At 38.4% G+C, this 14,129-nt stretch overlaps 1 protein-coding gene across 2 annotated transcripts in view; it reads left to right on the top strand.

The window, feature by feature from the left end:
* Positions 1 to 14,129, top strand: part of RANBP3L (RAN binding protein 3 like) — a 283,923-nt gene that overhangs the window by 235,878 nt on the left and 33,916 nt on the right. The window contains exon 1 of one of the 2 annotated variants that reach the window (XM_060634493.3): positions 1,823 to 2,390. The exons of the other annotated variant lie outside the window; for it this stretch is intronic. Coding sequence (XP_060490476.1) covers positions 2,300 to 2,390 — 91 coding nt within the window. The 5' untranslated portion in view covers positions 1,823 to 2,299. Of the gene's footprint in view, positions 1 to 1,822; positions 2,391 to 14,129 lie in introns of those variants that run through there. 2 annotated transcript variants of the gene reach the window in all.

Genomic DNA, 14,129 nt, shown 5'->3' with positions numbered 1-14,129 from the left:
ACTCAGAGATGTTAAGTACCTAGTTCAAGGTTACACAGTCCACTAATGGAGCACCAGGGCTAGAAGGCTGGCTGTTTTAGCCTCTGTGGTCAGCTGACCATTCCTTTTCCCCCTTCTCCCCAGCTTTACATCCAAGCGTAAGAAGAATGGAGGCGTCTAGGGGCTTCCTTGAAAAATCAGACATAAATCAGGGTAAATGTAAGATATTAATCCCCATGCAATATTTTCTCTCAGAATCCTACACAGTGAAAAAGACTTATGAGACATATCAACCAAAGACCATGTGTAGACCTTTGGGTCCAGTTTGAACAAAATGTAAAAATGTTTTGAAATTATTGATAATGATTAAATCCAAGTGATGGGCACATAGGGCTTATTATGCTATTCTTTCTACCTATTCATATATATATGTGTGTGTACATATATACATATATATATACACACACATATATATAATTCATATATATATGTGTGTATATATATACATACATACACACATATATATATATACATATATATATACACACATATATATATATTTAAATTTCTCACTATAAAACTTTTTTTTAAAAGAATCCATTTCTCTCAAGGGCTGACTTACAGTTTTATGGGTTATTTGACTTACCTATATAATAATATGCTTATGAGTGAGGTCCGTAACTTGATAGAATGTTGATAGCTTTATGTCACTCTGGAAGAAAATGCTTCAGCCTTCTGCCATGACTGCTGTGAAGCAGGAGATAAATGCCAACCGTTAAAGCAGAAACTATGTTTCTCTAACAATTGGAATCTCTTTCAAAGTAGCTAAATACTTCTATAACCTGTTGTACTGTGAGGGGCCCAAAACAGGTAGACTATTAAAATAATAAAGGTGGTTTAATAAGTCATGGCAATTATGAAAGAACAATCACACATATCACAAGGGTTTTTATAAGTCAGAGTATGTTTGGGGAATTGTTCATCGCCTCAAAGTGGAAGGAGAACACCCATCCAGATCCGGCAAAGAGGTAACCTTCTAGTTAGGGTTTCAAACTTAGTACCAATTTCCAAGTGCGCCCAGGAAGCTGTGGAGCTCAGACTTTGAGGCTAAGCACTCTGCCTTTCTCCTTCATCCTGGCCCACCACCTCCGTTCAGAATCTACAAAGAGCTGTGGAATCTTGAAGGGCAGCATCTAGTAACGTTCATTACAATTTCAGGGGTAACAGCTTCTGAGTTAAATGAAAGGTGTTTAGTGTTTGTTTTTAAACAGAAATTAACTATGCTATTATTTCAATGAATATTTCAATGAAATATGCTATTTCAACACAAGAAACCACTGGAAATCTCTTTGTTTTGTGACCTAGAAGTAGACATGGAGAGTCTAAAGGGAATCAGAGGTAGATTTCTGGGAAGATAATGTTTTATGTGTATATTTGTCTTCCAAAACTCCAAATAGTTGCGTTGGCAGGCAGGCTGCTCTATAACTGCCCCCTTCTGAAGACTCAGAGGTGTTTACAGAAACTGAAAGTCCCAGCAGTATATTTCCATGAGCTCATTACCAGTTCCATTTATACCCTTCAGATGTTGCATGTGCAAATGAACATCCATGCAGTATAAACCCCCGCCTTGAGCTTTTGTTCTAATTACAAAGTAGCACAAGTCAGAAACGTGGTGACTATAACATCAGGGCATCTTTTTAGAATCCCTGCTTTGGTCACTATTATTCAAAGCAACTCCAATGCCATTTCTTGCCTGCCTCTTTATGCTAATCAGCCTAGCTCCCTCGGCCCCTCCTCCTTCAGCTTCCTTTAAGAACTGTTCACTTTCAGCTGTCACAGAGGGTAACTCAGACCAGGCTTGGAAATCACTGGATTTAACTCAGCAGCACTTTTTAAATTTTGTGTATCTTATTCTAGCAGTCCTCTCGAAATACTAGAGGCATTAGGTTTCGTGTCAGCAGATGGGTCAAAACATTGCCAAAACTGTAATTGGTTAGAAATAGTTACTTTGTAGGATTTTACACTGTAAAGGGGAAAGCTTCAAAGTACTTTGAAATGAAAGACGAATTAAGCTGTGCTTTTATCCAAATGAATTGGCATCTTTGTATGTAGGGGAAGTTATATTGGTCAATATTTATTTCAAGGATCATGACTAGAAAGCACTTGGAAGTTTATTAGAGAAGTAAATGTTTTACACTCAAGGACAGGATCTGCATGTACCTCTGTGGCTCTGGGTGTCTGGTGAAGACCATTTTAGGTGACTAACCAGGGGAAGGAAATGTCCTAGTGATACTGGAACCACAGCCGTATTGCCAGCACCATGTCTACTGCACAGAGAAAAGACAGCAGGCACCTGTTTAACAGTTTTTATACCTGTAAACTGAAGCTTCCAGAAGACCAGCGACAGCAAGGTGAGTCAGCCAGGCTAACGCGTTCTGTGACCTGGCCATTTGCATTCCAGGAGGAATGGTAGGCTGGGGAAGTGCCTGGGGAATCTCTGGTTGGAAGATGCTTTATAATCTTTGATTTTTTTTTTTAACTCTGAGAATAGACATAATAGTGATGCATAAGGGTGAGTTAACTTGGGTTCACTCCTGGTTTTTAAAGGACTATGGGAGACTATCAAGAATGCTATTCCTTGGACTTGTCCTTCTGAGGCTTATGTGCTGAGACTTCCAGCCACTGTTGTTTTTCTAGAGTATGCTATATTTGTGTAATTCAAAACACCCATCCAGGGAAGGCTAAATCAGCTACAAGGGGAATTTGCTGAGATTAGCTTTATGTCACACTGGAACTGTCTTCCCTGTCCTGCCACTAATGGCACACTTTTGGATTTAAAGTTGAAGCCTAATTTTGCCTGGATCTCTGACTCACTCATTCGTGGGAAAAATAAATATATTCTTGGCTCTTTCCCTGTTACGATGTAGGAACAGCTGGAGAAAGACAGTGAAAAGTGTCACATTTCACATGATGGGCACTCATTCAGACTAAGCTATCTACCTGGCAGCCATTTTCACCATCAGTCTTTTTTAAAATTTCAAATCCACTACCCAGCCAGCTGCATCAATTAGTGGCAGATGGCTGACATGAATAGACAAGATGATCTTTCCAACCCATTCTGGCACGGACAGCAAAGCACACTTGAAAAAAAGGCAGGGTGCTGTCACAGATGACATCATCACTCCCCAGAGGTTAAGGATTGGCCCCGGACATTTCTAACTTGCCCTTAATAACCACTGATGGATCTGTCTATGTAGGGATCTAGGCTGCATGCTCTTTATTTGCTTTTCCACAGACACGGTTTTAGATTTTAGTGGCATAGACAGAGCTGGCTAACGGGCGGAAACCTCCCATTTCCAAGGTGGCACCTGTGTGCTAACGTTTGCATGAAGGTGTCAGGCCACTTTCTTGCATTAGTTCCTGGACTTCATGCTGTACAAGGCTTACCATAGTGGGGGTAGAAAATGCTTTATAATAAATGGAAACAGCAAAAACTTTTGAGACCGTTCGGTGTCATCAGGGCTGAAACAAGTCATTTTAAACTAACTGCTTTAGCATGTAAAGTCCTGGAATGTGCCAGAATTTAATCATAGCACTATAAAAGTTGTGCTCTTCTGTTAGTAAACGCTAGTCCATCATAGGTTTTTGTTGGCTGTTCATTTTGTTTGAAATGTTTAAAGCTACTTCCCCACTCCAATTGCTAATGTAATATTTATTATATAAAATTTGCCAGGGGGAGCATAGAGGAGATGGTTAAAATCACCATCCAGAGAGTGTTGTTCTTAACCCTTTAGTGCATAGTCTTCCAGCCTTTTCTTCTGTGCCCATGTACAACGTACTCTTTTGCTTGATTTTTAAACAAAATAGAGTTATTTTATGTATAACATTGTATGAACTGCTTTTTAATTTAATAATTGATTATGAACAAATTTCCATGTCATCATTCATGTGCATATATTCTTCTACAACCTTATTTTAGCTATTTATTTATTCATTCATTCATTCATTCATTCATTTAAATTTATTTTTGAGAAACAGAGAGAGCATGAGTGCATAAGCAGAGAAGGGGCAAAGAGAGAGGGAGAGAGAGAATCCCAAGAAGGCTCCACATTCAGCATGGAGACCGACACTGGGCTTGATCCCATGACCCTGAAATCATGACCTGAGCCCAAATCAAGAGTCCAGTACTCAACCGAGTCACCCAGGTGCCCCTCTGCAGCCTTGTTTTTAGCAGTTGTATGCTCTTCCTTAAATGGATGTAGTAAAATTCCTTTAGGCAATTCTCTATGATTAGACATGTATTTTATTTCTATTTTTTCCCTTTTACAAACAACATTGTGTTTAACCTAAGCAAATGGATAAATCATTGCAGAGGTAAGATTATTTTCTTGGGATACATTCTTAGTGGTGGAATTGTGAGGTCAAAGGATATATATGTTTTTTTAAGATTTTTGTTGTTGTGGTTTTTTTTTTTGTTGGTTTGTTTGCTTATTTTTTGACAGTTGGCCCTCCAATCAGCAGTATAGGGGTATATTCTCAGTAATATTGGGTATTATTTTTATTTTTCCCCAATTTTCAAAGTGGAAAATACTATGCTACTGTGGTTTTAATTTAAGGCAGGCTGTCTTAATGTTCTCTTCCTTTATTGGCCATACCCAGAGGAGACTGGAAAAATCATTATGATGACATACTTCCCAAAATACCAAGAAGACTAGAAGTCTAGTCTTTTTTTCTCAGACTGAAGCTTTTGCCTAGAATATTTTGAAAGCAACCATATTCTTCCACAACTGAGTCTCAAAATATCAGTCCCCAGAAACCACAATCCATAAGGCTGTAAAGCACGTGAATGCAGTTGAGAACAGCGTTCAACAGCATTGACTGCTACAAGAACTATCATCTAGAGATCTGAATTGACAAGTGACACTGGGCAGTGTTTGCTATGCTGCTGAGTAGCATTCAGTTACTCTTCTGGAGTTTAAAAGTATTCATTGAGCATAGTGGCCTTGATTTTTTTTCCTCCAAGCTACATTGGCACCTTGCTATTATGCAAAGTTCAGCAGAGGTCCAAGAAAGCAAAGCGATTGGTTTCAGAGAGTGAGGTCTGGCTATGGATTTGTTTATGGAGGCATTCTGAGTTTGTGGCTTTGGCCTACCCCCCCCCCCCCCCCACCAACCACACCAAAGTTCCAGCTTTTTAATATACAGACCATGATTAATTGGCATTTAACTCCTCAGAGGGCATAACCAGATTCAACACATAGGTACTTTCTAACCCTCCCTGCTATATGCTGAAGTGCTTTATGTTATAAAATTGTACTTTTTGGGTGATCATTTAGATAAAAGTCACTTATTGTTTAGCAACTATCTGAATGACGACTATGCAAAGCACTGTGCCAGACATGGTACATCAGTTGAACCAAGCCAACTAAACTATGGTTTCCAGTCCCCATAGTATTTACATTCTACAGCAGCAGATGCTAAACAGTCCAGCACAGGAATCCAGTAGGCTTCTCTCCCTACTTGTTGCTGTCTTTATAGATTCTTCTGTGATAGTTCAAATCCATTTATCTATAACATTGATCTGAGATCACATTTATAAACATTAACTTATATGTCTACAAAGCCTCCCTCAACAAAGTTCAGTTCACATTACATATGCGAGGTAGACTTAACCATACTTATGTTTTATAAACCATATTTATGTTTATATACTTTAAAATTCACAAAGTAAATGTTTAGAATGCTTTAAAAATTACACAATTCTCAATACATTATCTTATTTAATTCTTACAATAGTCAGGTGAGGTAGTGTATTAGTCAAGGTTCTCCAGAAAAACAGAATCTCTAGGATGTGTGTGTGTGTGTGTGTGTGTGTGTGTGTGTAGATAGAGAGAGATCAAAATTTATTTTAAGAGATTGCCTCACACAATTAGGGAAGATGGCAAGTCCAAAATGCACTGTGTGGGCCACCAGGCTGGAGTCCCAGGCAAATTGCTGACCAACATTACAGTTGAAATCTGAAAGTGGTCTGCTGGCAGAATTCCCTCTTGCTCAGGGCAGGTCAGTCTTTTTTATATCCAGGCCTTTAGCTGATGGGTGAGATCCACCAACATTCTGGAGGGCAATTCGCTTTACTCACAATCCACCAGTTTAAATGTAAATATCATCCAGGGGCAGCTGAGTGACTCAGTTGGTGAAGTGTCCAACTTCAGCTCAGGTCACAATCTCACAGCTTGTGAGTTTGAGCCCCGCATTGGGCTCTACACTGACAACTCAGAGCCTCAGAGCCTGGAGCCTGCTTTGGATTCTGTGTCTCCCCCTCTCTCTTTGCCCCTCCCCTGCTCATGCTCATATATAGCTATCTCATAAAATCCATGATTTTTGAGATGCAATGTTTAATTTTTTTTTACTGATCCATATCAGAGAAACTTCTCTGCAGATATTCAAGATGCATTAGTGTTCCTTCTGATTTTTCTTGCTCTGACACCAACTGGGTATACTACAATTTAATTAAATTCTGTCATTATCCAGAGTTAATGAAGACTCCAGAAGTTAAGGGCTCAGTCTCAAGAGACCGATCCACTTAAATGCTAGCTACAAATTTCAGGTGTCTCCAAGCCACCTCCATTTCTGCCTGGATGACTACAAATTTAAGGCTTCCCACAACTCTCCCAGGTTTGAAAATTTGCTAGAATGACTCACAGAACTCAAGAAAGCCCTATACTTATGATTACCATTTTATTCTAAAGGATACAAATGAACAGCCAGCTGAGCAGATACATAAGGCAAAGTGTCGGGGGTTTCTGAGCACATGGAGTCAGGGTATCCCACTCTCTCAAGACATCAGTAAGATCATCAGCCAGGAAGCTCCAGTAAGCATGGTGTCCAGAGTTTCCACATGGGATCTCGCTACATTTGCATGATTGATTAAATCAGTGACTATGATTGAACTCTGGCTTCAGTCTCTCTTCCCTCTCTGGAGGTTGGAAATGGAAAGTAGGGCTAGAAGGTCCAACCCTATACAACCTTGTTCTTTTTGGTGTGGCCAGCCTCTCCCTTGAGTTTCCTCGTTAGCATAACAAAGACAAATGGCCATCAGTTAGGAAATTCAGAGGGTTTTTCAAGCTCTGTGCAGGGAATGGAGAGCTAAAACCAGATCTATTCTTTATTACATCACATTTTGGCTGTCATTTTCAGGATGAATTCTTTTCTTAATATTAAGACAGTTTCCTGCAAGTCAAGGAGCACAGATTAACGCCCTCAACCACTTATTTATTCAGTACAGTTTTTACCAAGAGCTGCGAGCTATATTAGACACCAGAAATGCAAGTTTTTCTGCCCAAGTTTATTTTCTGTCATGTGCTTTTTTGAGGAATTCAGTAATAAGAACTCAGCTAATGGTACTTTTTCAACTTTTTGGGTGAACGAAAAAGTGATTTGACTCCATAATATTGTGACCCTGCTGCATTAATCCTCATTCTGTGTATTTTGGCCACACTCCTCTTGAGGGTTTCAGAAGGCACTTAATTTAGCTTTGAACTTAGTAAATATAAATATAAAGGCTAAGTGGGGCATGTTTACTGTGAGACCAAATTTGCTCTGAGTCTAAACCATAAAACACAAATTATATTTAGATTGCCGCAAATGCACTATTTCCCTTGAAAATACTCTGTGAACATTTATGAATATACTTAATTTAGAACACTTAAAAAATTTAAGTGCTAAGGAATGAAGATACAACCATGAGAAAGGAAACGCAGTGGTGGCAAACAATGAAATAATGCCTTTTATATGAAAAGATAATGTGAGATACACACATTATGCTTCTCAAAATAGATTTGTATTAGGTTTCCTTCTTTGTGATTCTAAAACAGTGAAATGGCATAGACAACATGACATCTTTTGGGTGATACATGGCTAAATAAACGAGGATCAGAGGAAGGAACCCTGCACATATTTTTGTTTTTCTTCCACCAAAAGGGAACCTCAAAGTGGCTCAAATGAGTTTTGTTCTATCTACAAAACCATTACTCACATTTAAAAAAAAAAAAATCTTTTTTAACGTTTATTTATTTTTGAGACAGAGAGAGACAGAGCATGAACCGGGGAGGGTCAGAGAGAGGGAGACACAGAATCTGAAACAGGCTCCAGGCTCTGAGATGTCAGCACAGAACCCGACGCGGGGCTTGAACTCACGGACCGCGAAATCATGACCTGAGCCGAAGTCGGCCGCTTAACCGACTGAGCCACCCAGGCGCCCCCCCCCCCCATTACTCACATTTAAAGGCACAAATTGGTGGAAACAAATATAGACCATTTAAAAATAACTAGAAAGGAGAGAACTCATATTCTATTAGATTTGATCATATTCAAGCTCCCACTCAGTGCAGGAATTCTTTCCACTAAGCTTTCTTAATAGATGGCACATTTATGAGGATCTGAAATATATATATATGGTTTAAACTCCATTTTCCCACTTCACACTCATTAGGATGGCTACTATCAAAAGAAAAAAAATAGAAAATAACAAGTGTTGGCAAGAATGTGGAGAAATTAGAACTCTTATACATTGCTGGTGGGAATGGAAAATAGTGCATCTGCTGGAAAATAGTATGGCAATTCCTCAAAAACTACAAATAGAATTACCATGTGATCCAGCAATTCTACTTCCAGGTATATCCCCAAAAGAAGTGACAGCAGGGAATCAAACAGGTACTTGCACACCAATGCTCATAGCAGCATTATTTACAACAGCCAAAAGGTTAAAGCACATCTTTCCATTGACAAGTGAATAAACAAAATGTGGTATATATATATATATATATATACACAAGAAAATATTATTCAGCCTTAAAAAGAAAGTAAATTCTGATACATGCTACATCATGGATGAATCTTGAGGACATTATGCTAAATGAAACAAGCAAGTCACAAAGAGATGAATACTATATGATTCCACTCATATGAGATTGCTAGAGTAGTCATTTTCAGAGACATAGAGCAGAATGGGGGTTGCCAAGGGCTGGGAGGGGGAATAGGGAGTTATTATTTAATGGTATAGAGTTTCAGTTTTGCAAGATGAATACGTTCTAAACATTGCACAATAGTGTGAATCAGTTAGCACTATTGAACTATGTGCTTAAAAATGAGTAAGATGGTAAATTTTACGGTATGAAAAAAATTTTTAAGCCATTACTGGCCAAAGCCATCCCTAATTATGTTTCTGAATTTGGGCTTAAAAAAACAAAAACAAAACAAACCTTCATTTTTCCTATTCCTAAAACCAAAACTAGAAGGAAATATTCTGCTCATCTCTGATTCCCAAAAGCTATTTCTTTGAAAACATTAATAAAATTAATAAACTCCTAATTTTTACAAAAAAACAAAACAAAACATTACCAATATCAAGAATGATATAGAGTGTCATTATAGATCCTACAGCTATTAGAGTGATAATAAAGGAATATTATGAATAACACTGTGCCAGAAAGACACCAAAAAAAAAAAAAAAAATTCAACAGCCACTCACATAAAAACTCCAAAAGGATTTAGAATAGAAAGGAACTTCCTCAACCCAAAAAGAACATTTTCAAAAAACTGACAGCTAGTATAGTGCTTTCATTGTCAATGAAAGACTTAATACTTCCCTATGAAGATTGGGAAGCAAGCAAGGATGTCCACTATAGTCACTTCTATTCAACATTATGGAATAGGACTGAAGGTCTTAGCCAATGTACTAGGTTAAGAAAAAGAAATAGGGGTGCCTGGGTGGCTCAGTTGGTTGAGCATCTGACTTTGGCTCAGGTCATGATCTCATGGTTTGTGAGTTCGAGCCCCGTGTTGGGCTCTGTGCTGACAGCTCAGAGCCTGGAGCCTGCTTCTGATTCTGTCTCCCTCTCTCTCTGCCCCTCCCCCACTCATGCTCTGTCTCTGTCTTAGAAATAAATAAACATTGGGGCGCCTGCGTGGCTCAGTCGGTTAGGCGTCCGACTTCAGCTCAGGTCACGATCTCAGGGTCCGTGAGTTCGAGCCCCACGTGGGGCTCTGGGCCGATGGCTCAGAGCCTGGAGCCTGCTTCCGATTCTGTGTCTCCCTCTCTCTCTGCCCCTCCCCTGTTCATGCTCTGTCTCTCTCTGTCTCAAAAACAAATAAACGTTAAAAAGAAAAAAAAAGAAAAAAAAAAGAAATAAATAAACATTAAAAAATTTTTTTTAAAAAAGAAAAAGAAAAAAATAAAATTTTATATTTTGGAAATAAAGAGGTAAAACTATATTCACAGATGAATGATAGCTGGTATAGGAAAAACTTTAGGAATCAATTAAAAGAAAAAAAAATACTACAACTAATAAATGAGTTACCAAGATCACAGATAACAGCATACAAAGTCAGTATACTAAAAACAACCATATTTCTATATATTAGCAAAGAATAATTGGAAGTTGAAAACTTTTAAGTATTCTTTTAGTAGTACATTTTTTATAAAAAAAATAGTAAAGGAGTTATTAACAAAAGATGTGCAAGACCGGTACACTTAAAACAAACATTGTAGAGAAAAGCTACAGAAGATTGAACTAAATACATAAATTGGAAGGTTCAATTTATTAAGATATTAACCCTCCCCAAATTGATCTAGAGAGTCAAGGCCATCTCAATCAAAATTCCCGCAGACTCTTTTTTCCTTGACAAGCTAATCTTTAATTTATAAGGAAATGCAAAGGACCTAAAATAGCTAAAATCTTGAAAAAGAAGAACAAATTTGATAACTTATGCTTTGGATTTCAACTTATAATAATCAAGATGGTATAATATTGGTATAAAGTTAGAAAATTTATTATTGAAACAGAAGAGGGAGCCCAGAAATTGACTCACTCATTTTTGGCCAGTTTTTGACAAAGATATCGAGATAGTTCAAAGAAGGAAAAGATACTACTTTTTGTAATACCCCTGGAACAAATAGCCCTCATTACCCACCTCACACAAAAATTAATTTGAGATGAAATATGAAAACACAGAAGCTTAATCTGTAAAACTTCTGGAGGAAAAACACGGGAAAATATTTTCATAAATTGGAACAGGTAATTTTTACAGACACAGAAAGTACTAACCATAAAAAATAGATAAACTAGACTACCAACATTAAAAATATTTGTTTTTTAAAAGATTACATTAATACAAGAAAAGAGAAACTGAGAGATGAGTGCCTGGGTGGCTCAATTGGTTAAACCTCTGACTTTGGCTCAGGTCATGATCTCACAATTCGTGAGTTCAAGCCCCATGTAGGGCTCTGTGCTGACAGCTCAGAGCCTGGAGCCTGCTTCAGATTCTGTGTTTCCTCTCTCTCTGCCCATCCCTCTGCTTGTGCTCTGTCTGTCTCTCTCTCAAAATAATAAACATTAAAAAAAAATTTTTTTTAAAGAGAAACTGGGAGAAAACATTTGTGATATATAGATCTGGAAAAAAAGCTTGTAATCAGAATATGTAAAGAACTCAATATAAACAATTTGATTAAAAAATAAGCAAACAATCTGTCAGACACTTTAGAAAAAGGACATATAAATGTCTAAGAATCACATCAAAAAATGCTCAACATAATTAGTCATCAGGGAAATGTAAATTAAAACCTCTGTCAGATATCACTTCCCATTCACTAGAATGGCTAAAGTTAAGAATGCCAATGATACTGTGTTGCAGAGACTGTAGAGCAATCAGAACTCCTATGTATTGCTGTAAAGTGATACGACCACTTTGGAAAATAGTCCGGCAATTTCTTTTATCGCTAAATCTACGCCTACCCTATGATAACCGATCACATTCTTAGGTATTTTCCCAAGAGGAATGAAAAACAAAAAGCTTAGAGAAGAATGTTCATGGCAGATTTTATACCTATGAGCTCCAACATGTGAACCACTCAAATGTACATAAGCCCGTAAATGGATAAGCCAACTGTGGTATGTCCGTAGACTGGAATGTTATCCAGGAGTAGAAAGCAGTAAGTTGCGGTTACACATAACCACATGGATGAATCTGAAACTGTACGACATTTGGGGGGTGAAGCCAAGAGGCTGGTCTATGGGGTGAAGGACCAAGGGCTTGGCACATGTGCAGCTCATACAGCAGTACGCTGCCGCGCATGGGCTGGTAAGCTCTGGCAGTAGCATAGATTCTAACCCTTATGCTGTGTGATGGAAGGCCATCTCCTGAGGATGCTGTAGACATCTCAGATGGAAAATTCTGCTAGGGCAACTGCAAGACCCCTTTCAAAACCAAGATTCTGTGGTTTGCCCCCAATTCTTTCATTCATTTTGATGTTGTCTCCTCAACGGTGTTGTGCAAGTTCTCTGGGAGCAGTAAACTGGGTTTATACTGGAAACCACTCACAGCACTACATGTCAACGGTAAACAAATCATATTTTGTCATATGTCATCCTAACCCAAAAACTCCAGAGCCTGTGCTATAGCCCGAGTTTCCTTCCTCTCATGTGGGCTCATTTAAGTACCTGCAAATGATCTGAGTGATGGCTGGCCCTTGAACTCAGTTTGTCATTCAGTTTTAAATGTGTTGCTATTCGAGTCACCAGTTGATCTGTATGTAAACCGCTCACCACATCCAAATGTCTCCCAAAAGGGGTATTTAACTGTAAAACAATAGGTAAGAAAATGCAGCAGTATCAGTGCAAACACATCAGATCAGAGCAGGTGGCCTGCTTACTGGGCTAGCAGTTTTCACTGAAATTTAAATATTTGCATGATATATGTTTCTTAAACTGCACGAAGTGTGAAAGATTGCAATGTACCACTTTTGGAACTGGGCCAATATGGCCTTGGAGAGATGATTTAGATTTTAACAAAATAAATAAGAAGTATCAAAAAGTCCAAATTAAACAGAGGCTAAGCAATAGTCATTATTATAACTCACTTTTTTTTTTTTTTTTTTTTTTAGCGTTTATTTATTTTTGAGACAGAGAGAGACAAAGCATGAACGGGGGAGGGTCAGAGAATGGGAGACACAGAATCCGAAACAGGCTCCAGGCTCTGAGCTGTCAGCACAGAGCCCAACGCGGGGCTCGAACCCACGGACCGCGAGATCATGACCCGGGCCGAAGTCGGCCGCTTAACCGACTGAGCCACCCAGGCGCCCCAATATAACTCACTTTTTTATTTAAACTGGGGACTCTATTCAGAATAAAGTGCTGGCTCAAAGTGCTCATTATATTAAATCGTTAACTTGACTTGAAATCTTAACATTTAGGCCAGGTAAATTTCACACCTGACTTGCTTTTTAATGAAATCTATTGGTAAAGCTAGCATAATAACCAAAGGCAGGATTCAAAATGCAGTAAATACTCATATCCAGTAAAAAGCTGCATTCCTTCTACCCAATGATCAGATATCTCACCCTATGTAGATGGTCAATAAATAAGCACGAGGTCATAAGAGTGAGATCTAGATTACTGACAAGAGATGATGATAGTCGGAAGATACCTTTTGATACTAAACTATCAAAGAGCATGAAACATGCATCTGTGAATTGAGCCAGAAGGAGACAGAGGCTAAACTGTAACTGATGAAATGGAAACTGACCTATATACTCGAACGGGAGAGCGAAAAGATTTTTCTAAGTCTCCCGTATCACTGCAGAATGGGCTTCAGGTCCTAAAAGAACCCACAGCTAACAGGACACAAGTTCCTTTCCCTCAGCAGATGCAGAGAAAGTACCAAGACTCCGGACATGACAGCTTAGTAACTGGATTGTCCCTCTTGAGTAGGAATCTGTAATGACTGGTTTCAATAATTGGCTCCAAATCCTTTCTTGTTCTGATAAAAGGAAGTAGTTCATGACAAGAAGGTATGTTACCATCTGGAGAAAAAAGAGTAAAGCAGGGAGACTTGATGGAAAAGGACCATTTTGGTCTAGGCCTGTCTGTGTTAAACTGTAGTTGACTTGCAGAGAAATGAAGTCACAGATAAGGATTTATGTGTATGTGTGTTTTTATAAATTGAGTGTGAGTAAGACATATACCAGAGCTACAGATTATGAGGGTCTATTCGTTCAACAAGACCGACTTTGTCATAAGGAACTTCATGTATGAAGTATGGATTCAAGTGTGGATTAGTTTTGGTATTAGTTGCCATTTTTCTTTCTGAAAATT

The sequence above is a fragment of the Panthera onca genome, chromosome A1 (genome assembly GCF_046562875.1).
Source record: "Panthera onca isolate mPanOnc1 chromosome A1, mPanOnc1 haplotype 2, whole genome shotgun sequence".
NCBI lineage: Eukaryota > Metazoa > Chordata > Mammalia > Carnivora > Felidae > Panthera > Panthera onca.
Note: the sequence above shows the minus strand (reverse complement) of the source record. Positions and strands in the feature narration are given on the sequence as shown.